This window comes from Hyperolius riggenbachi, chromosome 3 (assembly GCF_040937935.1).
Source record: "Hyperolius riggenbachi isolate aHypRig1 chromosome 3, aHypRig1.pri, whole genome shotgun sequence".
Taxonomy (NCBI): Eukaryota; Metazoa; Chordata; class Amphibia; order Anura; family Hyperoliidae; genus Hyperolius; species Hyperolius riggenbachi.
Window position 1 is genome coordinate 492,546,258 of NC_090648.1, and position 27,459 is coordinate 492,573,716.

The window sequence follows — 27,459 nt, forward strand, 5'->3', positions numbered from 1 at the left end:
ACATTTTTTTTCCCAGTAGAAAAATACATATATTTATATAGTTCTGCACAAGTCCTGAAAGAAGGACAGATGGATTTAGTCAGGGACGGTTCTAGACTTTTTGATGCCTGAGGCAAACTTGTGAGGATGCCCCTCCCATCCCCTCCCCCACCCTCCAATTGGAATGATTGCACAGCACCAGACAATTTACACCGCATGTTATAGCTGCAGTGAGCCCCTAAAAAACACCCTCAGTATAGGTAGGTAGCCAGGTATAGGCACCCCCAGTATAGGTTGGCCAGGCACTCTCTTCACTTCCTGTTTCTGTCTGGTGCTGCTCCCAGACTTCTGCCATCTGAGGAAGTAGCTTCACTTGGCATCATGGGCAGACCGGATCTGGATTTAGTTCCCAAAGAGGGACTGTCCCTCTGAAAAAGAGATATGGGAGGGTGTATCTTCGCTACTTACTAAAGCCACACCTCCCTACTCCCCGACACCCACAAACTACTTTTCAGAGATGTCGGACTTTAGGGGGGCGTGCCTTCGGCATACCATTCTGCGTGATGGATCTTATTACACCCGGGTGGCCATGAGACTTTGTGTTGCTACAAGAGAGGTGGACTCCAATGGATCCAATGGTCATTTCTGAACAGTACTTCTGTCCTGAGGACAGTGTAGGTGCTGTCACCTCGCGGTGACCCTTTACGGCACTGAACTGTATGGTGTGGACCGAGTCTTAAGAAAGCCATACATTATTCAATCTGCCACCATATCAATCCTTATTGCTGGGTACACACGATGCAATTTCCTGCCCGCGATTGACGGGTAATCAGACTGGAAGTTGCATCGTGTGTACATGTCCAAAATGCACCAATCGATAAAGCAATTGATTTTCCAATTAGAAGTGCACAAAATCGACCGGGAGCCGATTGGATATGTCCATAATAATTGCCAGATTCCCACTTGTCGGGCGGGAAATTACATCGTGTGTACCCAGCATTACATAGATCCCTCTCTGATCGAATCTGATCACAGATGGTTCTATTACCTGCCCACACACTGCACAGCTATTTCCAATAGATTACAGCATGAAAACTATTGGAAATAGTCCTATTGTCGCTTCTGCCGCCTCCCCCCCCCCCCAAGTGTGGCGCAAATCTCAGTCCTCAGAAGACAAACATGCCTAGGGCCTATTTCCACTACACCCGGATTCTGGATACAAAAAACTGACTCCAATGAATGCCTATGGGAATCTGCATCAGAAAAATCGCGTTTAGTGGAAAGAGGCCCATAGGCATTCATTGCAGTCAGTTTTTCTACATCCGGAATCCGCGTGTAGTGGAAACAGGCCCTTAATCTTCCACTTGAAGAACTACCAAAAGGTAATCACCAAGAAAAGTCATCTTTTCTATCACATGAGATAGCAAATGCAGTAAACAAACCAGCCCATCTGTCGAACAGTAGAAAAATTCTGCAACCCGGCATGCCAAAAATGTAATATCCAGTCTTCAAAGGACCTCTGTTACCAATTTGCCCATTTCTTCTCAGAAGTCTCTGCTATGCGGTCCACCATCCAATTTACAGCATCTGAGCCTAATACAACACCAAAGACCATCAGCAGAGACAACGCAACACCTTGTTCAAACGTCAAGGAAATTGATGAAAAAGTCACATCAAGCATCCTCCTTCACCTCAGCCAAACTACCTGTGACCTGGATCCTGGCCCAACACAGTTCATGTTAAACTGCCCTGACCTGTTTGTACCATTATTCCTCAAAATTGTAAATTGTTTCTTACAATCGGGGATATTTCCTACTTTTCTGAAGGAAGCAATCATCAGGCCTCTACTCAAAAAACCTTCCCTGGATCCAGATGGAATGACCAGCTACAGACCTGCCTTTAACCTTTCACCTTATCGCAAATTCTTTCTGTTTTAGGAAAGCAAACTTTTGTTTTTCTTAACATCTTAGTAAGGGGGCTTTAGGACCATTGTAGTCCCTTACACACCCCAATGAGTTCTGGGTCACCATGAGCTTGCTGGTTAGTCTGTGCCTCTCGGATTTACAAGCCCTACTCCATAGAGCCAAATTAATCCATGCCATGCACTGATGAGGATCAAACAATCCGAAACAGTCTGTATGCATGTTGGATTATTATGGCTCTGTACATATTAACAAGCTGACACATCATTGCATTCCAGCGGTTCTGGAGGTGTGTTTAGCTTCTAAGGGTACAATGGTTAATTTGCATATATTCAGCAGTGGTGCCTGGGAGACATCTCGAGCTCACTCCAACCTGAATTATCGCAAATTCTTTTTGTTTTAGGAAAGCAAACTTTTGTATTTCTGGGGAAAGTAATTGAAAAAGCACACCTCCAGCTAGACAAAATCTTACAAAACAACATCTATGACCCATTCCAGTCTGGCTTCAGGAAACATCACAGCACTGAAATTGCCCTCATCCTAATCTGCTGCAACCACCTGCTCATGGCAAGAGACAGAGAGTGCTTCATCCCTATACTGCTAGACCTTTCTGCAGCCTTTGATACAGTTGACCATGACATCTTGATAAGCAGGCTACAGGAATTCTGCGGCATTTATGGCATAGTTCTCCAGTGGTTCCAATCCTTTTTGAGTGGCAGAACCCAAAAAGTGTCTATGGAGTCCTTCCTGTCCACCTCTGTACCACTTAAAGGGGAACTGAAGAGAGAGGTATATGGAGGCTGTCATGTTTATTTCCTTTTAATCAATACCAGTTGCCTGGCAGCCCTGCTGGTCTATTTCTCTGCAGTAGTATCTGATTAAAACCAGAAACAAGCATGCAGCTAGTCTTGTCAGATCAGACTTATAAGTCTGAACCACTGAAACACCTGATCTGCTGCATGCTTGTTCAGGGGCTATGGCTAATAGTATTAGAGGCAGAGGATCAGCAGGGCTGCCAGGCAACTGGTATTGTCTAAAAGGAAATAAACATGACAGCCTCCATATACCTCTCTCTTCAGTTCCCCTTTAAAGAGGAACTCCAGTGAAAATAATGTAATACAAAAGTGCTTCATTTTTACAATAATTATGTATACATTATTTAGCCAGTGTTTGCACATTGTAAAAATGTTTAAATCCCTGATTTACCTTCTGACATCTATCACATGGTGACATTTTTACTTCTGGCAGGTGATGTAGCTGCTGCATGCTTTTTTGGCAGTTGGAAACAGATGTAAACAGCTATGTCCCACAATGCAACAAGGTTCACAGACAGGAAACTGCCAGGACCATGGTCCTCAGTTTCTTGTGGGAGGGGTTTCACCACAACATCAGCCATACAGAGCCCTCTGATGATCCGTTTGTTAAAAGAAATAGATTTCTCATGTAAAAGGGGGTATCAGCTACTGATTGGGATGAAGTTCAATTCTTGGTCACGGTTTCTCTTTAAGTATGGAGTGCCCCAGGGCTCAAATTTTTCTCCCCTGCTTTTCATCATTTACATGTTACTGCTTGGAAAGCTAAGCCAAAAACACGGCCTGACATACCACTGCTATGCTGACGGCATCTAACTATATCTTTCCTTCAAGCCTGGTGTGACAGACCCAACTCCAACTATAAACACCTACTTAGCCGAACTACAGCAATGGATGAGCGACAACTGGCTGAGACTTAAAGTGGATCCGAGATGAACTTTTACTCATTCCATAATTGTGTTCCTTTCCTATTGTTTATAGGGCATTCTTCAAGCCAAATGCTTTTTTGTTTTTGTTTTAATACTCTAATTTCCTATAAACTGAAGAAGCCCTGCCCACAGTTTTCAGAGAGCCTTGGCAGTAGCAAGGGCTCATGGGAGCTCAGTCTGGGCAGGAGGAGGGTGAGGTGTTACTAGCCATTGATTTCAGAGGCAAAGGGGAGGAGGGAGGGATTAGGTTTTTTTCACAGTCTGAGTGCTGATGGTGCAGATAAGCTTGGCTGTGTGTAATGTTTACAAACAACATGGCTACTGTCATTGTATCACAGGAAGAAATAATCATTTTCTATTAAAGCTGTATGCAGACAGATTTGCTGTTTAAACCATCTAAACTGTACATAAGATATATAGACAAGTTACTTGTTAGTTAGTTTTTCATCTTGGATCCGCTTTAATGCTGATAAAACTGAAGTCCTTCTGATCAGAGGGCAGCGCATGACAACAAAACAACTTCACTTGCAGTCTTCACCACTGGGAATAGGAGGCACGGATCTACACAGCTCTGATCATGTGCGTAGCCTGGGAGTTCTAATTGATGGGGATTTAAACTTCAGAACTCACATCTCTGCTGTGGTGAAATCATCCTATTTTCACCTGAAGAATGTTGCAAAAATCGAGCACCTCATCCCCCCAGAAGATCTTCCAACCTTAGTCCACGCCTTCATCACATCCCGACTGGACTACTGCAAGTGCAATGCTCTCTACACTGGCCTTCCAAAAAAGGACTTGTACCGCCTACAGCTGATATAGAATACTGCTGCCAGACTGTTAACCAACCCCGTAACTTCCATATAACAACACCAGTCCTGCACTCCCTTCACTGGCTACCCATAAAATGGTGCATACTATTCAATATTGGCCTACTGACATTTAAATCACTGAATAATCTGGGCCCTGGATACATGAAAGAAATGTTGCAGCTGCGTAGCAATCCCCGCATTCTCAGATCCACAGGTTCTAATAATCTAGTCATACCCAGAGTCCACTTGTAAACTTTTGGTCCCAGAGCCGTCTGTCATGCTGCCCCTACGTTTTGGAACTCCTTACCTCAACAGATCAGGACAGCTCCATCCCTGGACGTGTTTAAATCCAGACTGAAAACCCACCTGTTCTGTTTGGCATTTGCAGAAATATAATTTTTGTTGTGTTAATACTTCATCCTACTACCAATTACTGAATCTGAGAGAGCCTAAGCGTTTTGAGTGCTATGGGAGAAAAGCCCTATAGAAATGTTATTGTTATTGTTAAGTGTACATATCTGTGGGCAATGTATGGGCACCATAACACAGAATCAAAATCAGTAATGCAAATATATTGCATTATTAATGACTGGGCCATAGTTCACGTTCTATTATCTGACCTTATAGTGATGAGCACAAATTCCGCATAGTCGTAATTTTGCATCAACATTCACAATTACTCTGCAAAATTGCATAGCGAAATTTTGGGGAAAATCGCAATTCATTTCATCTGTAACTGTAATCAGGAACTGTAATTTTCGCTTAATTTCATGATGACTTTAGGGGTTAAAGGACACCCGAGGTGAAAATAAACTGATGAAAAAAAACAATTGCATCTATCCTCCTTCTCCTAAAAATGACTTTTTAAGATATTCCACAGTTTTATTTTATATTTAAAACTACTTTTTAAGTTTTTACTGTTTTATTGTTTTTGCTCAATGACACATTCAATGAAGTAGGCCAGAGCTAAAAATCTATCAACTATTGACCATTTTTATCTCTTTCCTGCTCTCAGAAGCCATTTTCTGCTAGGAAAGTGTTTTATAGTTGGAATTTCTAATCAGTGAGGGTCACACTGTAGTCTGACCCATTTCTGATTCAGACAGGAACTGCCACTTACATACCTGATGTTTAACTCTTTCAGGCAGAGAAAGAAAAAAAGGAACACAACCTAGTTATTTGTGTGCTAGGCACTGTACATACACGTCTATCTCATCACCTCGGGTATCCTTTAATAAGAAAGCCCCCATTACATGCTACTGTCACCAAAAGTGCTACATATGTTAAGGAGAACATTAATTATAATAATTTTTCAAAAAGACCTTGTAGTTTTAAAAAAAATAGATTTTTAAAAATGAAAAAGAAAAAAGGATTTCAAACCATTTTCTCTTTACATTTTTAAAATCTTTTTTTCTTACAGGGAACCTGAAGTGAGTAAAATTATTTAAAATAAACATACGATGTAGCTGCAAATGATTATTACATACTAACCTCACTATCAGTTCCTCTCGGAAGCTCACAATTTTCTTCTTACAGTGATCCCTTCCAGTTCTGACAGTATTTTGTCAGAACTGAAATTCACCAGTTGCTGTCAGTTATATATCAGCTGCTGTCCGTTACAACTGAATGTGCAAGATAATGTCCATGTTTCCCTATGGCTCAAGTGGTCGATATTACAGTTTAACAGAGTGCTGACCAGAAAGCTGTTATGGGTAATGGCTATTTTCAAGATGGAGGACAGAGAATTCCATCAATCACAGTGGACAAACAGGACGCGGGAGAGGAGAAAGAGATTAATGAGTAGACTACACGGGAGGTAAGTATGACTTGTGTATGGTTATTTTGACTTTTTATTTTCAGTTCAGGTTCTCTTTAAAAACGACAAGGTCTTTTTGAAAAATTAGCAAAAGTAGCAATCTTGGCAACAATAGCAGGTAGGGGAGCTCTGCTAGTAACCATTAAGTCGGCACAAGATTACGTGAAAATAATGGATTACACAAAATCAGTTGAATTTACAGATCGTGATTACGTATGGGCGGAATTGCGAACATTTACATGAAATTTTGGATAATCGCAATTATCTGATTGTGATAATCACCGGTGTTTCTTGCAAGTTTTCGCCAAAGTCATTTTCGTATCAAAAAAGTTTTTTTCCGATTTCGAGAAAATGTTTACCGAAATAGCTTGTATTTTCACGGCTTCTGGAAAAAAGGCAAAGAAATTATATTTTACCACAAAAAAGCACAAAAACACTAGAAAACGATATTTTTACCGTAAACAAATTTACAGCAAAAATGCGAAAAATCTTTATCTTTACCACCGGCGTAACAATAGGGGATGCGACCCTGCCCCGCGGGGGGGCCCGGTGCCCCCCTAGGGCCCGCTCAGGGACTTTTTGGGGGGCAGGAGGGGTCGCAACGTAAGAGGAGAGTGTGGTCGCAGATCGGTGGAGAGGGGGGACATTTCCCCCCCCCCCCCCCTCCCTCACCTTGGGCTCTCCTCTCAGCGCTCCCCTCCTGCAATCTTTAGTGACAGTGGGTGGGCAGCAGCAGGCAGTTCACATACCTCCATCGCGCCGGAGGTTGCGATCAGTAAGTGCTTCATGTCACTTCCTGTGTAAACAGGAAGTAGCATGAAGCTCTTAGACATAGGAGACCTCCGGGGCAAAGGAGGTTTGTGACCTGCCTGCTGCTGCCCACCCACTGTCACTAAAGATTGCAGGAGGGGAGCGCTGAGAGGAGAGCCCGAGGTGGGGGGGTCTGCAGCCACGCTCTCCTCTTACGTTGCGACCCCTCCCGCCCCCCAAAAGTCCCTGAGCGGGCCCTAGGGAGGGGGGGGGGGGGGGCGATTTCTAGTTACGCCCCGATCTTTACCCTGAAAATTCACAAAAATGCGTCATAGCAACAAAGACATTTTCGCTCTAAAATCGAATTTAACATTCTGACGAAAATGATATTGGCATTTGCGCTCATCACTGACCATAACTACTACCTTATCAATGCAAAAAAAAACCAACACACAACCTTTTTACCCCTCACAGGCTAACGCCTTAGAAAATAAAAGAAACCAACACAAATGAAATACAAAGTTTAAGACCCCTTTATCGAGAGTTCAGTAGCATGGAAAAATAGTTAGGAAAAAAAAACAACATTTACAAGATTCATGGTGAGTTGGACATCTGTAAGCTTAACATTTAGTAGAGAATTAAGACACAAACTACCCGTTAGTGCTCTGCCTCTGAATTTGTTCATACTAATAAAACATAAATTAATAATAATAATTTTCTTTTTTTCTTTAGGTCCGTTATGATAATTCCAGTGTGACTGTCTGGCAGGTCGTTACAAACTTTATTTGTAAGTTTTATCCTATCGTGATGGAAGTCGGTAATGTCCGTTGGTCCCTCGGTGGTAGTCCTTTGATCCCCGTGGTGCACGGTGATCACTTTGCTCCTCCTCCTCCTCTGTGTGGTATATAATTTATAAATATCTACACAAAAACGCTCCAGTTTGTCAAGGTGCCAATCCAAAACAGAAGAACCTTTTCCCTCCCTGCCTGTGAGGATCTAATGTTCTTATCAAAAAGAAATTAAATGTGCAAAATGAAGCCGATAGTGGTCCTGTTAGGTTTTCCTGGTCAGCGTGGCGTCGGCGTGGCGTCAGCGAACGTGGCGTCAGCGAGCGTTACTTGCATGTGAAAACCTCTGTCCTTTCACTACACGTGTTGCACTTGACAAAGCAGCACCAGTGAAATTTACAGTTGCACTGCCAAACTTTGGTGTACTGGTGAGTGTTGTAGCCCCGGCCGCAGCACATGAGGTCACAGCCGTCCACGTGTGGGGAGGTGCGGTTGCACAGGCGCCCCTGAGTCCCCACGCTGCCGGTGGCACTGTCCTCTTCACAGTAGTTAGGCGAGCGCTCAATGTAGACCAGGTCCGTTTCCATAGGCTTCTGGTAGTTCTTGATCTTTTTGATCTTAAGGAAGGTGGGCTGGCGTAGCCGGTTTGCCCTCACCACCTCCACGTGTACCGCTTCATTGTATTTCTCCTTTAAGATAAAGCCGATGTCCCGGAATTTGGGCAAAGTGTTCCAGCAGGTCTTGGTGGTACAGGAGCCTGAGACGCCATGGCACTTGCACTCCAACTTCATCTGCTCTTCCAGGATCTGGTGGGGAAAGAAAAATAGAATTATAATTAATTAGGACATAACAAAGGTGGTGTGGAGATCTAAAGCATGTTCAGTGGTGCCAAAATTCTTCCTCTAACCGACCTCTGCCTCTAACCGACCTCTGCCTCTAACCGACCTCTGCCTCTAACCGACCTCTGCCTCTAACCGACCTCTGCCTCAAACTAACCTCTGCCTCAAACCAACCTCTGCCTCAAACCAACCTCTGCCTCAAACCAACCTCTGCCTCAAACCAACCTCTGCCTCAAACCAACCTCTGCCTCAAACCAACCTCTGCCTCTAACCAACCTCTGCCTCTAACCAACCTCTGCCTCTAACCAACCTCTGCCTCAAACCAACCTCTGCCTCTAACCAACCTCTGCCTCTAACCAACCTCTGCCTCTAACCAACCTCTGCCTCTAACCAACCTCTGCCTCTAACCAACCTCTGCCTCTAACCAACCTCTGCCTCTAACCAACCTCTGCCTCTAACCAACCTCTCTCTTTAACCAACCTCTGCCTCTAACCAACCTCTGCCTCTAACCAACCTCTGCCTCTAACCAACCTCTGCCTCTAACCAACCTCTGCCTCTAACCAACCTCTGCCTCTAACCAATCTCTCTCTTTAACCAACCTCTGCCTCTAACCAACCTCTGCCTCTAACCAACCTCTGCCTCTAACCAACCTCTGCCTCTAACCAACCTCTGCCTCTAACCAACCTCTGCCTCTAACCAACCTCTGCCTCTAACCAACCTCTCCCTCTAACCAACCTCTCCCTCTAACCAACCTCTGCCTCTAACCAACCTCTGCCTCTAACCAACCTCTGCCTCTAACCATCCTCTCCCTCTAACCAACCTCTGCCTCTAACCAACCTCTGCCTCTAACCAACCTCTGCCTCTAACCAACCTCTGCCTCTAACCAACCTCTGCCTCTAACCAACCTCTGCCTCTAACCAACCTCTCCCTCTAATCAAACTCTGCCTCAAACTGACCTCTGTCTCTAACCAGCCTCCCCCTGTCTCTAACTAACCTCTGCCTCTAACTAACCTCTGCCTCAAACCAACCTCTGCCTCAAACCATCCTCTGCTGGCTCCTGACCCTGTGTTCATTGGGAGCCAATGTGATTGGCTCACAGTAATCTCAGGATCAGGAGCCAATGAAATCAGCTCCTGACCGGATCACTGAGCCCAGCTGTGCGTGCTGCGCGGTAACCAAAATCTACGCCCTGGCAGGGATAATGGGTCCTAAACAGGGCATAGATTTCAAAAAGCAAGGTCCGGAAGTGGTTAAAGAGGAACTGTAGTGAAAATAACATAATGAATAAAATTGCTTATTTTTTTTACAATATCCATTTAAAGATTATTTAGTCAGTGTTTGCCCAATGTAAAATCTTTTCTCTCCCCCATTTACTTTCATAATTTACCACAGATGGTGACATCTTCTGCCAGGTGATCTGTATAGAATGTTCGTTACTGAGAGTTCTATGCACAGAGGGAGATACTGCTTGCTTGGCAGTTGGAAACAGCGCTTATTTCCCACAATGCAACAAAGTTCACAGACAGCAAACTGTCAGGGCCATGACATCACACTGTGTGTGGGGGGGGGGGGGGGGTTCACCACACTATCAGCCATACAGATCCCCCCGATGATCTATTCATGCAAAAGGTAAAGATTTCTCCTGGGAAAGGGGGTATTAACTACTGATTGGGATGAAGTTCGACCTTTGGTTGAAGTTCCTCTTTAAAGGAGAACTGAAGTAAGAGGTATACGGAGGCTGCCATATTTATTTCCTTTTAATTAATACCAGTTGCCTGGCAGCCCTGCTGGTCTATTTCTCTGCAGTAGTATCTGAATAACACCAGAAACAAGCATGCAGCTAGTCTTGTCAGATCTGAAACACCTGATCTGCTGCATGCTTGTTCAGGGGCTATGGCTAATAGTATTAGAGGCAGAAGATCAGCAGGGCTGCCAGGCAACTGGTATTGCTTAAAAGGAAATAAACATGGCAGCCTCCATATACCTCTCTCTTCAGTTCCCCTTTAAAGGGAGCACAATGATTACTATGATAAATCACAGGGCCAGCTTTATCAAAGCATTACCGACAATTTGTTCTTCTTAAACTGTTCTAACCAGCAGGGAGAACAGTTTTGCATGATAATAAGAACCTTATTAAATTTTAGGTAATAGTGGCAGTTTAGCATGAATTTCTAGAGGTGTACTACAGTTAAGTAAAGTGCAAATCCATCCCTAAACTGCTGCAGAATAAGAAGTGCTTGATAGCAGTTCTACAGATAGTGCAGAGTGCAAGCTAGGCAGCAAATGTATTGGTTACCTCAGCAACAGCAATTCCCCTCACACACTGCACTGTCTGACCTTCCTAGCTCCTATTATTTTACAACAGTTTAGAAGGAATCTGCATCTAGTGATTTCTTAAGATGCCTGAGACAGTTCTGCATGGATTTCTAAAAACCTACCAATATTTTGTCTCAGACACTCTTGATAAATGTCCCCCACTGTGCCTTAGCGGTCTGATTGTTGTCACCAAATGCTGGCATTTCAAAAATCGTATCGCACGCAGCGTAAGTCTTGGAAATTTCCGGCTGGTTTCAGACTGAACAGTTACTTTCCACTGGCATTAAGTGGGGCCTGTGCTGACACTATTTCCCTCCACTGACATAAGTGTGGCCCGCGCTGTTGTCAGGGTTCGCCGATGTTAATGCGTAATGTTTCAGCGTCAGCCCCGAGCTTCTGGAGGCGATTATATAAATGATATAGATGCACCTTCAACTCGTGAGGAACCTTGAAGACGACAGAGGATAATTTCTTTAAACGGTAAGCTAATATTGGCCACGGTCTGGCAGCGTCTTCCTCCGCATTCCTCGCAAAGTGATGTTCTTTGAGGAATATCAATCCCAGGCCGAGCTTGGTCTCTGCCAGCTTCTGAGGATGGAATCCCCACCTCTGGACCCCCGCCAAGGCATATATCGCTAACCAACCCTGCAGCGGATGCCAGGGAGACCCTGATTAAAGATTGGGAAACCATTAGCTGCCGTCACCCCATCTCAGTCTACAGAACCATTCATCACACGATAGGCCCCGACATGCTAGAGCGCCCAGGCAAACTCCCATCATGCTCCAGGCTGCTGCACGGTGCTCTATCTTCCAACAGGAGCTTGGCGTGGCCGACACCCCAGCAGGTGGGAAAATAGATTCTCATTGCTTAAAGTAAATGTGAAGCGATATTACCACTTGGACGCCTCAGTGCAGGATATCTACACCCCGCAGAATTCATCTTAGCGCTTGGGGCGTAGCTATACGCACCTCCGTCACTGTCCGCGCTCCTGCTCGCTTGTGCGCGTGCTCTCGTGCTCATTCACGGTGCCGCTTGTTAGCCAGAGGATCAGTGAATGGGGACGCAGCCGCTGCATCAATGATCGCAAGCATCAATGAGATGCCTGCGTCATTGTATCTTCCAGAGTTACACGTCCACGCATTACTTCCTGTTTAGCATACTAATAGTATGCAACAGAAAGTAATGCGCGAGGACATCTTGTGGCCGAAAAGTAAAATTACACCTACATAAATGTATTTTAGTAAAAGACCCACAATTACATTTAAAATTAATTCCTTCCCTCCCACACACTTCCATAGTACCCAAAACAATTTTTTTGCATACAAAAAAAAATGACAACAAAAAACCCCCAAAACATAAATAGTTACCTTAGGGACTGAACTTTTTTAATATGTATGCCAAGAGGGTATATTACTGTTAATTTTTGAATGATGGGCTTGTAATTAGTGATTATAATTATTTCCAAATAAAATATTGGCGCCATACATTGTACTAGGGAAAAACGTTGCAATAACCAGGATAAATGGGCAAATAAAATGTGTGTCTTTTATCCATAGGAGAATGTTTTATTTTAAAACTATAACTAGCCGTCCCGCGTCGTAGCATACGCCGCATCTTCTATCTATCTAAAATAGTACGTGCCTCAACCTTGAAGCAAGAAGAATAAAGGTGGGTACACACATCAGATAAAAGTTATCACAGACCAATTTTACCCCCTTCCATGTAGTATCAGAGCCACACCTACACAGTCTATTCTATTGAGCTGCACTCCCCATTAGATAGAAATATTTGCAAGATGCTGCACACAAATTTGCTGTACACATTCAAAAGATCATTATCTGCAAAAGATCCGTTCCTGCAAAAGATCAGTACCTACAAAATACATTCATAGTCTATATTTCCATGCGGATTATTGTGGACATTTTTCCGCATAACGGCATAAGCATCCGCATACAATGAATTTTCGATGCTGGTCGAAAACACAAATATTTCTGAAGATTTTCGTGAAAATTCGCCAAAAAACGAAAACAGGATTTTCGATGCGAAAATGACTTAGGCGAAAATTCGCAAGGAACACTGCTACATGCTACATTAGCACTATCCAGGAGCGCCACAGGGAGGATTCCCAATGCCCCCTTTTTATACAACCGGAGGGACCGCGGGAACCACAGCGGCACCCCGGAGGGGGAGGCTAGGTGCCACAGGCGACCCCCCCCCAAGCGTGGCCAGCGCCAGGGAGAGCCGTCTGCACCCACCTCCCAATATTAAAAACAGGCACTTACCGTAACGTCCATTGCGTTCTGCTACATGCGCATTAATTTTCTCATGGAAAGCATTTTTTGCAGTTTGTATCCTTTGGAGGCAGGTGGTGGATGGCTTGCTCCGGTGGTGTGAGCCCTGGAGTGAGTTGTCTGCACCTGTCCTCCCCCCCCCCCCACTCTGGAGTGCTGTATGTGAGCCAGCCCTGAGCTCTAAAGCTCGGAGTGACCCATGCTTCACTCCTTTCTCATGTGGTGCCCCCAAGTTAATGCGCATGTAGCAGAACGCAATGGACGTTAAGGTAAGTGCCTGTTTTTAATATTGGGAGGTGGGTGTGGACGGCTCTCCCCGACGCTGGCCACGCTTGAGGGGGGGGGGTCGCCTGCGCCTCCCCCTCCGGGGTGTCGCTGTGGTTCCCAGGCAGTGAGAGAGCCTGGGACCCTGTGGTCCCCTCGGTTGTATAAAAGGGGGGCATTGGGAATCCTCCCCGTGGCGCTACTGGATAGTGCTTGCAAATTTTCGCCTCGAAAATCCCGTTTTCGTTTTTTGGCGAATTTTCACGAAAATCTTCAGAAATATTTGCGTTTTCGACCAGCATCGAAAATTCATTGTATGCGGATGCTTATGCCCTTATGCGGAAAAATGTCCACAATAATCCGCATGGAAATTCAATCTATGCGGACGTTTATACCGAAAATTGCCCGCAATAATGCGCAAGAAACTTCTCTGAATGCGGGCGCTAATGCCCTTATGTGGAAAATGTCCGCAATCATACGCAAGTAATGCGAAAATGACTGGCCTTAGGCGAAAATTAACGTGAAAAAATTAGATGGAAAATTTGCCTGTCAAAACGAAATTAGGCGAAAATTCGGTAAAAATGTATCGAAACAAATTTTTGCATTTTCGCTCATCACTGGCATGTAGCAGGGCGACCGCTTTGCAGTATTGGTTTTTTGACCCTGCATAGTTTGGCATGCAAAAGCAAATGCATATTTGCATGAGCATTGCCTCATGAATAGCCAATTAGGCCAGATTTGCAAAGCCAGACTTGCTAGGGTAGGCCTCTTTTCCACGGACAGTTGATAGGCAGTAACATACATGCCTCTCAAACTCTTACAACTGCTCACTACTGCCTGGTAACAGCTTGTTGCTGCCTGGTAACTGCTCGCTGCTGCCTGGTAACTGCTCGCTGCTGCCTGGTAACTGCTCGCTACTGCCTGGTAACTGCTTGCTGCTGCCTGGTAACTGCTTGCTGCTGCCTGGTAACTGCTTGCTGCTGCCTGGTAACTGCTTGCTGCTGCCTGGTAACTGCTTGCTGAGCACACAGCTCAACAGTCCGTGGAAAAGAAGCCTAAAACTTGGTGATTGAGCACGCATACATTTTCTCATGCAAAGTACTTCTTCTTCTTGCTCGAAGGTTGAGGCACTTACTCTATTATATATATAGATGGTCAACAACTGAGAAATAACAATTTTTTCCCTTTTTTCTTATTATTCCCATTAAAATGCATTTAGAGTAAAATAATTCTAAGCATAATGTACCACCCAAAGAAAGCCTAATTAGTGGAAGAAAAAAAACAAGATATAGATCGTTTTGTTGTGATAAGTAGTTATAAAGTTATTGGGGAATGAAAGGAAGGAGCGCTGAAAGGTGAAAATTGCTCTGGTACTCAATGGGAAAACCCCCTCAGTGGTGAAGTGGTTAAAAACAAATTACGAATACTTACGTAAGGAGAAGGTAGGCTCTGGGTCCTATAGAGCCTTCTGTTCTCCTCACGGTCCCCTCATTCCCCCGCAAACTTCTCCGTTCAAATTTCCTGCCCCGGAAGACTTTGAACGTTTTCAGGAGCCCGAGTCCTCCTGAAGACGGGCAGCTCTGTACTGCGCACGTGCAAGTGTGCGAGAGAGGGCGATCTCACGTGCGCAGTACAGAGCCGCCTGTCTTTGGGAACCCGAGTGCCACGGAGGACTTCTGAAGCCCAGCCAAAGTGGAGGAGAGCAGTCTACGATCCATGGGTCGTAGACTGCTAACAGGGGAGCCTGCGGGGGAACCCAGAGACCAGGAGAGGAGAGGCTCTATAGGACCTGAGCCTCCCCTCTCCTTAGGTGAGTATCTTCTGGAACTGTAAAGTTGACCATACACGCATAGATTTTTGCCCTAGGTGGCAAACAGATCGATTCCTTTCTGATCTGAGACGGTTCGATTCCCCCGTACATGGCACACAGATTTTTTTCTATAGATTTCACCATGAAATCTACTAAATGTCTATTGTCCTGCAGCAATGCTCTGTTCAATACAGGGCGTTGATCTCTCACCACTTCCCGGTTCAGTTGATCGATCGAAATTTACCGTCCAGTCCGATCTTCGTTTTGTTAAATTTTGTGCCACAAATGGAACGAAATAACAGTGTGGCTCCTTGCATTGGAGAAAACCAGCAGATTCAATCACAGTGATCAAATCTGCCAGTAAAAATGGATGCATGTATGGCCTGCTTTACAAAAAAATTTATCATTCTGACTTAAAGGATACCTGACGCGTTTATGGTGGCTGCCATATTTATTTCCTTTTAAAGTGGAACTGAACTCTTGCACTGGACAGAAGGGAAAACGTAGAGAAATGCACACTGTAGTTTAGCCTGTCTAATTCCCCCTCATCTGTGACTAATCACAAGTTGTAATTTGATGTGTCAGCTGACTGCCATGGCAGAGCAGCTAATTGATAAACACAGGATGTTAACAATACGTTTGCTTCCATGAAATCAGGAAGTAGACACATTGCAGACGTATTGCAGTGTTTGTAACAGAAAGAACTTTTTTCTTTAAAGGTTATTATGCTGTTGCTTACTTTTTAGAGCAGAAGGAAGTTCTGAGTTCAGGTCCGCTTTAAGCAAGACCAGTTGCCCGGCAGTCCTGCTAATCTCTCTGGCTGCAGTAACGTCTGAATCACACACCTGAAACAAGCATGCAGCTAATCCAGTCTGCCTACAGTCAGAGCACCTGATCTGATGCTTGTTCAGGGTCTATGGCTAAATGTATTGGAGGCAGAGGATCAGCAGGACAGCCAGGCAATCTGTATTGCTTAGAAGGAAATAAATATGGCAGCCTCCATATCCCTCTCACCTCGGTATTCCTTTAGGCTACTTTCCCACCAAGACGTTGCGTTTTAGGGGATGTTAAGGTCGCACCTTATGGTGGTGTTGAAGTTGGATGTCAGATTGAGCTGCGTTATGCGGCTCTCAAAGCAGCCGCTCCAGGATAGTGATAGGAAGTCCGGATCTTTTTAAGGATTCGGATCATTCGAATCGGATCTTTGAAAAGATCTGGATCTTTGAACTGAATCATCTGAATCATTTTACTAGGGAAGCAGACTGGGTGAAATGACTAGCAGGACAGGACTTTCCCTGCACTGTACATTCTGTATGTTCCTGTTTCTTTCAGACAGACATCCACTGTGAACCAAATCTTTCATTGTGATGATTCGGATGATTCGACTCACAAAAAAGATCCGGATCAAATGAACGATTCGTTCATGATCCGGACAACACTACAGTCCCACCACGAGTCTCTGCAGTGCAGTGAATATTAACCCATTCAGGTTCCGTGGTTTTCACGAGAGAAATGTTCACCTCCCATTCATTAGCCTATAACTTTATCACTACTTATCACAATGAACTGATCTATATCTTGTTTTTTCCGCCACCAATTAGGCTTTCTTTGGGGGGTACATTTTGCTAAGAGCCACTTTACTGTAAACGCATTTTAACAGGAAGAATAGGAAAAAAATGGAAAAATTCATTATTTCTCAGTTTTCAGCCATTATAGTTTTAAAATAATACATGCCTCCATAATTAAAACTCACGTATTGTATATGCCCATATGTCCCGGTTATTACACCGTTAAAATTATGTCCCTATCACAATGTATGGCGACAATATTTTATTTGGAAATAAAGGTGCATTTTTTCCATTTTGCATCTATCACTATTAACAAGTTTAAAATAAAAAAAAATAGAAATATTTCATCTTTACATTGATATTTAAAAAGTTTAGACCCTTAGGTAAATATTTACATGTTTTTTTTTTTTTATTGTAATGGTTTTTTTTATTTATAGTAAACATTTTATTTGGGTAGTTTTGGGAGGGTGGGGGGTAAGCAATAGATTTATAATGTAAATGTGTGTTGATTTTAATTTATTTTCATTTTCAGGTGTAGTTTTACTTTTTGGCCACAAGATGGCGGCCATGAGTTTGTTTACATGACGTCACTCTAAGCGTAACACACGCTTAGAGTGGCGCATCAGGAAGGGAACGGCCAGAAAAGGCGCAGCTTCCGAGAGAAGCTGTCGCTTTTTCAGCGGGGGAGAGGAATCAGTAATCGGGCTTCATAGCCCGATGTATTGATTCCCTGACTACCGAATCCGCGGCCGGGAGTGCGCGTGCACGCGCGCGATCGGCCGCGGGGGCGCGCGGTAGCGCACATGGTTTCTGGACGTAGTTTCTACGTCCAGAAACCAAAATAGGTTAATTAGCCATGTGGCTGGCAGCAGAGGAGGGGAGACCTCCTCCTCCAACATTACTGAGCATGTGCAAACAGTCTAACGCTGCTTAGCCCAGTATAACATACAGCATGCAGCACTTTGTGTAAAGGTGCTGCTTTACAATGTAACGCAAAGTGGGCACTGTGAACAGCACAATTGATTTTACAGTGCTGTGAGTTAGGCTGTGTTACTGGCTGCTGTAACGTGGGACTTTAACCTCCCACTGTGAAACCAGCCTTAAAGAAGGGAAATGTCTTATAATTGATTTGGAAGTAGGAAGATTTGGGGGTCAGTGTTGGGCATGAGCGAATCAATACAGGTTGTGCAGGACACAATAGTTGTTTTCTGAAATAACTTTTGGAATTTTGTTTTTCGAGAATCTTCATGTCACTCTCACAGAGATGACCTTTGTAAAATGTCACATTTTTAACCCCTTTAGTCATGACAAAACAAGGTGAGAGTTTACAGAAGGAATCTGGTGTCTGCTACAGTAAACAGACTGAGGGCTCCTCCCCCATTCTAGGCGGGGCTCAGACCCCTGGCCGCTCCTGTTGTGCAGATTGTGTCGGGAACAGCCGGACTCCGACAGCGTGCATTGTGGTCAGTAGATGACAGATCTGAGGTCAGTGTTGCGGAACTTAATGGGACTCAGGGCCTTGAGCATCGTATACATGTACAGGACTGTTGCCTGACAGCAGGGCCAGCTCTACGTTCAATGGCCTCAAAATGCCCTCAAAAGCTTGGTTGGTACACACATCCAATTTTGATTACGGTAGATCATTTTACCACTTCCATGTAGTATGATAACTTATCTACACAATCTGTTCATAGTATTCACAGTCTGTTGACCATACTGCATGGAGGTAGTAAAATTGTTCAGTCATTGGCCAATCAAAATTGGATATGTGTATGCACCCTAAAATTCAGTGTGAGAGCTGGGCTACATACCAATCTACATCAATTTAGCTATAGGTAATGACAGCAATGCAGTCAGAGTAGGAGGAGAAGCGAAAGGAGAGATAGGTGAAGAGGTCATCATTGGGGAAAAGCAGCTTGTTGTGCTGTGTGAGGAGTCTAACAGTGAATGAGGAGAGGAGAGACAGGAGAGCATCATTGGGGAAAGCAGCTTGTTGTGCTGTGTGAGGAGTCTGACAGTGAGTGAGGAGGGGGGAGGCAGGAGAGCATCATTGGGGAAAAGCAGCTTGTTGTGCTGTGTGAGGAGTCTGACAGTGAGTGAGGAGGGGGGAGGCAGGAGAGCATCATTGGGGAAAAGCAGCTTGTTGTGCTGTGTGAGGAGTCTGACAGTGAGTGAGGAGGGGAGAGGCAGGAGAACATCATTGGGGAAAAGCAGCTTGTTGTGCTGTGTGAGGAGTCTGACAGTGAGTGAGGAGGGGAGAGGCAGGAGAGCATCATTGGGGAAAAGCAGCTTGTTGTGCTGTGTGAGGAGTCTGACAGTGAGCAGGGGGGAAGGCAGGAGAGCATCATTGGGGAAAGCAGCTTGTTGTGCTGTGTGAGGAGTCTGACAGTGAGTGAGGAGGGTAGGCAGGAGAGCATCATTGGGGAAAAGCAGCTTGTTGTGCTGTGTGAGGAGTCTGACAGTGAGTGAGGAGGGGGGAGGCAGGAGAGCATCATTGGGGAAAAGCAGCTTGTTGTGCTGTGTGAGGAGTCTGACAGTGAGCAGGGGGAAGGCAGTAGAGCATCATTGGGGAAAGCAGCTTGTTGTGCTGTGTGAGGAGTCTGACAGGGAGTGAGGAGGTGGGAGGCAGGAGAGCATCATTGGGGAAAAGCAGCTTGTTGTGCTGAGTGAGGAGTCTGACAGTGAGTGAGGACATGGGGAGGCAGGAGAGCAGCATTGGGGAAAAGCGGCTTGTTGTGCTGTGTGAGGAGTCTGACAGTGAGTGAGGAGGGGGGGGGGGGGAGGCAGGAGAGCAGCAGTGTTTCATTTGACTTGCACAGTAGAAGGGAGGAGGTGGCACTGCTGTCAAGACTGAAGAGGAATGGAGTGAATGAGGGTGAGCAGTTTGTGTGTTGCAGACTCACAGCCAGCCAGTGTGCTATTGCGTTGAGCTGCAGCATGTCATGTGAGAACATTAAATGAAGCAGAGGACCTTTTGGGGTGCTGTGCGATCATTCCAAAAATGGGGGGGGGTCCATCCTCACAAGTTTGCCTCAAGTAGCAAATAGTCTAGAACCAGCCCTGGTCACAGATAAGGGGGGATTAGATAGGCTAAATACATACAGAGTGCATTTATCTGTGTTTTCCTACTTTCATGGCAGCAGACATAGGGCCTGATTCACAAAGCGGTGCAAACTTTTTCGCGGACTTTTGCGCGCGCAATTTGCCGCGATCGCGCGAATCGCGGCAAATTGCGCGCGCAAAAGTCCGCGGAAAAGTTTGCACCGCTTTGTGAATCAGGCCCATAGGGTTAACATACTGTGTTTCCAAATTAGCTGCTCTGCCGAGGCAGCCAGCTGACACAGCTAAGAGATCAAATTACACTTGTGACTAGTCACAGATGAGGGGACATTTCTAAATACAAACAGGGTGCATTTCTCGGTTTTCCTTCTGTCCTGTGCAAGAGTTCAGGGCCACTTTAAATAGGGATGCAATGGTTGCAATTCTGCGATTGTATAAACAACATTGTGTCTGGCCTGTTTATAGAAATATAAATTACAGTAGGTGCCATTGTCACAAAGGGAGGTGGACAGCTTTACGGTTGATTGTTTTGGAGCTGGTGGCGGCGTGTCCCGGGGAAGATAAATAGATCTCGGCGCGTTTCGCTCCTTCTCGCCGCGCTGAATGTTTGCCTTGAGACGATGATGGCAGAAAGATGCGGATGGCTGATTTGGAAAGCGTGCGGCGTGTTTGCAGCCCTCCCTCTCCGCACAGTAGACATAAAATAACAGCCTTCTGCTAGCCGTCAATCAACGTCCCCGTGAGCTCAGCCCTCCGCTAATAAAAATGACATGTATGCCAGGAATCCTATCCGGAATCCAGCTCGCTGAGCCGCTCATAATAATTATACACTTCGCAAACACTCAGACACCTTCCATTGTGGCTGCGCAGACATCATGAAGGGCCCCGCGGTGGATTCACGCAGGTACTTGTCTGCCGGGGCTGCTGGGGTGAAATCTGCTGCATCTGTAAATTCGGCAGCTGCCTAGGGCATCACCTGCAGGTGGGCCACCTAAGAGCAGCAGACCAATAAAACTGAGCTGGAATGTTCCAGGGCATGACCGTGTCAGCGCGCAGCATGGATTCGCACTGAAGGCAGAACACTGCTGCGAAGGATAAAGCATAGATCCCAACTGTACCTCTTTGGGAGACCTGTCCCTCTGTCCCTCTTTCCTCCTCATTTGTCCCTCTTTCTATGTAAATATATATATATTTCTCTACTAAAAATGTGTTTGTTTGACTCTAAATTTTATTACCATCCTTTAAATTGGTATATTACTAATTTTAAAATGTTAATATGAAGGAAAATGAACCAGGATAGAAAGGACCAGTGTGGTCTGAATTATAAAACAACATATTTTTCTTATGAAATCTTTATGGTATGTGTGACGGGGGCATGATCAGGGGTCTGGCGGGGGCATGGCTTAAGTGTCCCTCTTCTGAATTATAAAACAACATATTTTTCTTATGAAATCTTTATGGTATGCGTGACTAGGGGTGAGATGGGGGCGTGATCCGGGGTGTGGTGGGGGCGTGGCTTAAGTGTCCCTCTTTTTCAGCTCAAAAAGTTCAGCTCAAAAAGTTGGGAGGTATGGATGAAGGAGCCTGTTATTGGGACAATTCACAGTGAATTATCAAACTGTTAATCAGATTATTCAGATCATATTGTATGGTGAGAGTGATCCTGGCAGCCCTGTTGATCTTCTAGGAAACGTAGTGTCTGAGTCAAACCCCTGGAACAAGCATATGGCTAATCCAGTCAAACTTGAGTCAGCAGAGTCAGAGTACCTACCGTATCTACTCGAATACAAGTCGACCTTGTGTATAAGTCGACTCCAATATTCAACCCTCTTAAGCTGCAATTTTTATTGACTCAAGTATAAGTTGAGATGGCCCGAACGCTTCACCGGCGAACTTCCGTGGTTCGAGATCACGGCGAACCGGGAACTTTTCCGGAAGTTCGGTTCGCCCCCATAGTGCACCATTAGGGTCAACTTTGACCCTTTACATCACAGTCAGCAGGCACATTGTAGTCAATCAGGCTACACTCCCTCCTGGAGCCACTCCCCCCCCCTTATAAAAGGCAGGCCCCGCCGGCCATTATACTCACTTGTGTGCCTGCAGTAAATAGAGAAGGGACAGCTGCTGCAGTGCAGACTCTCTTATAGGGAAAGATTAGTTAGGCTCTTGTAGGCTTGTTCCTTGCTGATTATTATTGCTAAAATAGCACTCCACAACAGCTCTTTTGAGAGCTAATCTTTTTCTTGTGATCTATTTTTTTTTCTGTGTGTCCCACTGACACTTGTGTTGCATAGACAGCCTTGATAATCCATACTGTGTGTGCCACTGCCAGGCCCAGCACATTCACCTACCTACGTGAGTGCACGCAGTGTGATATACCACTCCATGCATACCTGTTAACTGCACCTGTGTGACTGACTGCACATTGTATTATTCATCCCCCCCAATATGGACAAAATAAAAGGCAGAGACAGGCCACCTGGCAGGTCTGTTCGAGGTCGCGCCGTCGTGATTTGGTGCGGCCCGCGACCAAAGTACAGTGTTCAGAAGAAGGCATGTGACATCAACACCCAATATTGTCAGGACGTGGTTGACTATTTAACACAGAACACCTCATCTTTCAGCTTCCGCACAGAAGCGTGACATATCTTCCTCCTCCTGCTCTGATTCTGGCACCCCACTTAACACTCAGTCGGCCGCCACCACCAAAGTGCCATCATCCAAGGGCTCAGCGGTGTGGACATTTTTTTTGTGTGTCTGCCTCAGATGAGAGCAATGCCATCTGTACTCTCTGCCACCAAAAACTGAGCCGTGGAAATACCAAGACCCGCGTAGGGACAAAATTACTTACGAAGGCACATGATTACAAAGCACAAACTGCAATGGGATGACCACCTGAGGGAAATCAGCACACAAAAGCAAATCCACACACCGCAGTGGAAGATATGCAATTATTTCTCAAGAAAGGTGATACCCAAACTGTACTGTAATGTTGAAAGGCAAGTGGTGTCATCTCTGGCACACAGCGTTGGGTCAAGGGACCACCTGACCACGTGGTCTGCAAAGCACGGTCAGGCCTGCCCAAAGACTAAGTCAGTCCCCACACACAGCATCTTTGCCTGCACGCCGTGTGACTGCCTGCCCTAAGACTAAGTCGCTCCCCACACAGCATCTCTACCTGCAGGCCGCTTGCCTTCTCCGCCACCACCAACAGGGTCCAGAACTCCAGACGGATTCCTGAATTTTTAAGGCTGCTGCTAGCAGCGGCCGCTATACTAATTTTTCTGGTGCGTGTACATGCCTGCCTAATTTTTCTGGCTGCACTGCGAACCGAACTTGTTGCGAAAGTTCGCAAACCGAAAATCGGAGGTTCGGGCTATCTCTAAGTATAAGTCTACCCAGCAAAGTTAATGGCTACACTTGGGGCTCAGGAGGGGTTGATGACTGCACCGCATACAGTATTGCAGCCATTAACCGCTCCTGTCCCTTAAGTGCAGCCACTACCTCCTCCAGGCCCCCAAGTGCTGCAATTATTCACTCCCTTTTATGCAGCCCAGTATTTCTCCCCTGCCCCTTTCATTGTTAATTGTTGTGCCCAGGACTTTCAGAACTGTGTTTGCTTGGCATTTCCTTTCCTCAAAGTATCACTTACCAGGGGGTAAACTGCTGCAAATGGGAATGTCACTGTTAGTACACACTGTACTCAGTGTGATCATTTTTGTCCATGACTCGTGTATAAGTCGACCCCTATACTTATGAAGCAGACCTACATTTATAGACTTATACTTGAGTATACAGAGTAATCTGCATACAGTATGCTTGTTCAGGATGTATGGCTTAAAGTATTAGAGGCAGAGGATCAGTACGGCTGCCAGGCAAATGGTATTGTTTAAAAGGAAATAAATATGGCAGCCTCCATATCCCTCTCACCTCAGGTTCACTTTAAAGAACAGATTGATCGGCATGGTGGATTTTTTGCATAGATACGATCACAAATGGTTTTGATATCAGGTCAGCTGCGGTTTGCAGGTTGGAACGGTACTGCAATTAACATATAGATCACAGTGCAGTTTTTTCCACCAGCGCAATTTGTTTTATTCAGAATCAGCTCCTTTGCCGAATAGCTATTAAGCTGCTGTGCGATTTTCCCCACAATTCAAACTATTTTCCTGCAGTTTTGTTTTTTTTTGTCGGAAATCGCAAATGCACCGTTATCGCAACGCACACCCGTCGGATGGTGGAAAAATTGCAGTAGCGAAAATAGAAAGATTGCTACCTCATTTCTTACTGGAAAAGGGCCCTAAATGCTGTGGATGGATTTAGATGCAATCTTTTCTTTAGATCTCAATGATCTTATAGAAAATACAATGGTTTGCTAAAGACTTGTACACACGTTCCCACAAAACAAGCGACCAATACAACAGCATTACCAACCCCATGACAACCCATGATTGGAGGATCAGTACAGAAAGCTTCCAGCGTGCAGATACATCCACCAGCTGCTCGTAAAATCTGCTTGTGTAGGATTATACTCCAGGCTAAAGGTGGCCACACACCATACAATTTTTTAGATATCTGTTCAATTAAGGAATTGCAATCAATTTTTCTGACTGATTGTAACATTTAAAAATATCTGACCAATGTACCACACACCTATGCCCAATTTTTCCCCAATTATGATAAAAATGATTGGAAACTATGAAAAAATTGCTAGGGTGTGTATATTAATAAATTGACAATCTAACACACACCATACAATCTTTAGAAAGATTGAAGAAAAATATCTGGCATTCCGGATCGATAAAAATCGAAGGAAACGGGAAATCCGATCGGATTTTTCAGTCGAATGAAAAAAAAAAGCTTTCGATTTTTTCGGGAGATCCGATCGTTTTTATCGAATTGCCGTAAAATCGGATCATTTTATTGTATCGTGTGTGGCCACCTTAAGGGACGAGGATGTACACTGGGGGACATGGGGGGGGGGGGGGATAGGGTCAGAGGACGATCACCAGGGACACAGCTGGACATGGGGGGGGTCAGAGGAACCATGAATAACGGTTTCAAATTACTAAATATCCCAAAAACGATAAATATCGTTTGGCCTGTGCCATAATTTCCTGGATCCGATGTGCGCCATAATGTAACACTTGAAAACCGCAAACATCGTTTACCATTGACTTGAATGGCGGCGCCATAATGATCCAGCGGAGTTGCGCACCATTTTTTCCTGCTCCGGCTGGGCGTAGCCCCAGGTATGTGTCATTTTTTTTTTCCTAGTCTGAGGTACACTTTCAAGCCTCATACACACATACAAGGGCAGCTGGCTGGCAGAGAATGTGATTGATCCAAGATATAAAAAAATGGCCACCGTCACGGTTACAGAGGCTCACAATGTCTGACGTGGTGTTTCTGCTTTGCGTAGGTAACTTCAAGAAAGTGGAGGTAGGAGGCTTTTTGAAATGGACACTATAATTGACCACATCCAAGCCCTGACCTCATCTCCTCACAGATTGTGTCAGCAGGCAGATTGTGTCAGCAGGCAGATCGCCTGTCATGAGGGAGCGGAATGAGGAGTCTGTCATGAGGGAACAGGATGAGGAGTCTGAATTCCTGAGGGCTATGAGAAGGGCTGTGAGAAGTGCCACGGTGGTGGTGACAGCTCTGTGCCGTCACAGCCGCCATGTTCCAGCATGTCTCAGTGCACCGCTACACAAGTTTCTTGGCTTTAGGCGAATGGCTGGGATTCTGAGCGGTGTATGTCGTGTTCACCTTTCACACCCTGAGATCTGACATCTTCTGAGGGATAATTCTCTAATTAGTCCATTTCCTGGACTTTCCTGACTAGAGTTGTAGTTGTGAGGTGAAAGGTGAGAGGTCAGCCGGTCGGCTTCTGTGTGGTCGCCTGGTCATGTGTTTCCGGTGACACCATTGCTTACCATACACCTGCTGCACACCCCTGGGGGAGGGGAAGAGCGATGATTGTAATCTGCTAATTACGTTTACGCAAAACTACACATACATTTCCGCAATTACGCATATACGTAATTCAATTGACTTTGTATAATCATTCGGAATTACGCATGAATTTACGTGTAATTTACGCCAAATTTTTTGCCAAATTTGGCAGTGAATAGCAAAACCCCCATACATGCTATTGCTACATACAGTATGTTAAGAAGAATTGTAGAAGTAAAAAAAATATTTTTGAAAAAGACGTTGTAGTCTTTTAGAAAATCAATTTTGAAAATGTAAAAAAACAAAAAAACAAAAAACAAAAAAAAAACAAGAAAAATGACAGTTTAAAAAAAAAATTTTTTTGGATTTTTAAAATTGATTTTCTCAAGAACTACATGGTCTACATCATACATAAAACCAAGAGGGACGTTCAATCAAGTCTCTCCTCACTGGATCAGAGTTGCTAATCATACATACTCTGCTCCCAGAGATTTGCTAAAAAAAGTGTACATGAATTCCCTGTGTATTGAATAAATATCCATATAAATTCCCATTTGGTGATATGTTCCAGATGGCTATATATAGCTGCAAGGGTCTTTGCTGATCCCCCCCCCCCCCACAATATTTAAGTGGGGTGTAGCTATCTTGCAAATATAATGCCTTTGAACAGTCTGGACATAAATGAATTCCACCAATCAAGCAGTTTAGAGTACACAGAAAACACCGTATCTCCTTTGTTGATATGACTGGCTGCACATATGTGTTTACTACAAAAACCAATACCGCGAAGCGGTTGCCCTGCGGAAATTAGTTCATGCTACATAGCACTATCCAGGAGCGCCACGGGGAGGCTTCCCAATGCCCCCATACAACCGGGGGGACTGCGGGCCCCAGGCTCTCTCACTGCCTAGGGACCACAGTGTAACCCTGGAGGGGGAGGCTGGGTGGAGCGGACGACCCCCCCAAGCGTGGCCAGCGCCGGGGGGGGCATCCGCACCCACCTCCCAATTTTCTTGTAGTAAGCATTTTGCAATCTCTAACCTTTGCAGGCAGGTGGTGGATGGCTTGCTCTAGGTGGTGTGAGCCCTGGAGTGGGCTGTCTGTGCCTGTTCCCCCCCCCCTTCCCTTCTGGAGTGATGTGTGCAAGCCAGCCCTGAGCCTTCAGCTTGGGGTGACCTATACTTCATTCCTTTCCCATGCAGTGCCCCCAAGTTTATGCGCAGTAGCAGAACGCAATGGACGTTAAGGTAAGTGCCTGTTTTTAATTTTTGGGAGGTGGGTGCGGATGCCCCCCCCCCCCCCGGTGCTGGCCACGCTTGGTCGTCCACTCCACCCAGCCTCCCCCTCCGGGGTAACACTGTGGTCCCTGGGCAGTGAGAGAGCCCAGGGACCACAGGGAAGCCTCCCCGTGGCGCTCCTGGATAGTGCTAAGTAGCATGAACTAATTTCCGCAGGGCAACCGCTTCGCGGTATTGGTTTTTGACCCTGCAAAGTTTGGCATGCGAAAGCAAATGCATTTTTGCATGAGCAATGCCTCATGATAAGCCAAT

General features: G+C 45.3%; 1 protein-coding gene across 2 annotated transcripts in view; it reads right to left on the minus strand.

The window, feature by feature from the left end:
• Nucleotides 1-7,527: 7,527 nt before the first annotated feature.
• WNT7B (Wnt family member 7B) overlaps nucleotides 7,528-27,459 on the minus strand; it is a 174,280-nt gene continuing 154,348 nt past the window's right edge. For both annotated transcript variants that reach the window (XM_068278210.1, XM_068278209.1), the window contains exon 4: nucleotides 7,528-8,611. In XM_068278210.1, the coding sequence (XP_068134311.1) occupies nucleotides 8,132-8,611 (480 nt within the window). In that variant the 3' untranslated portion in view covers nucleotides 7,528-8,131. The remainder of the gene's footprint in view (nucleotides 8,612-27,459) is intronic.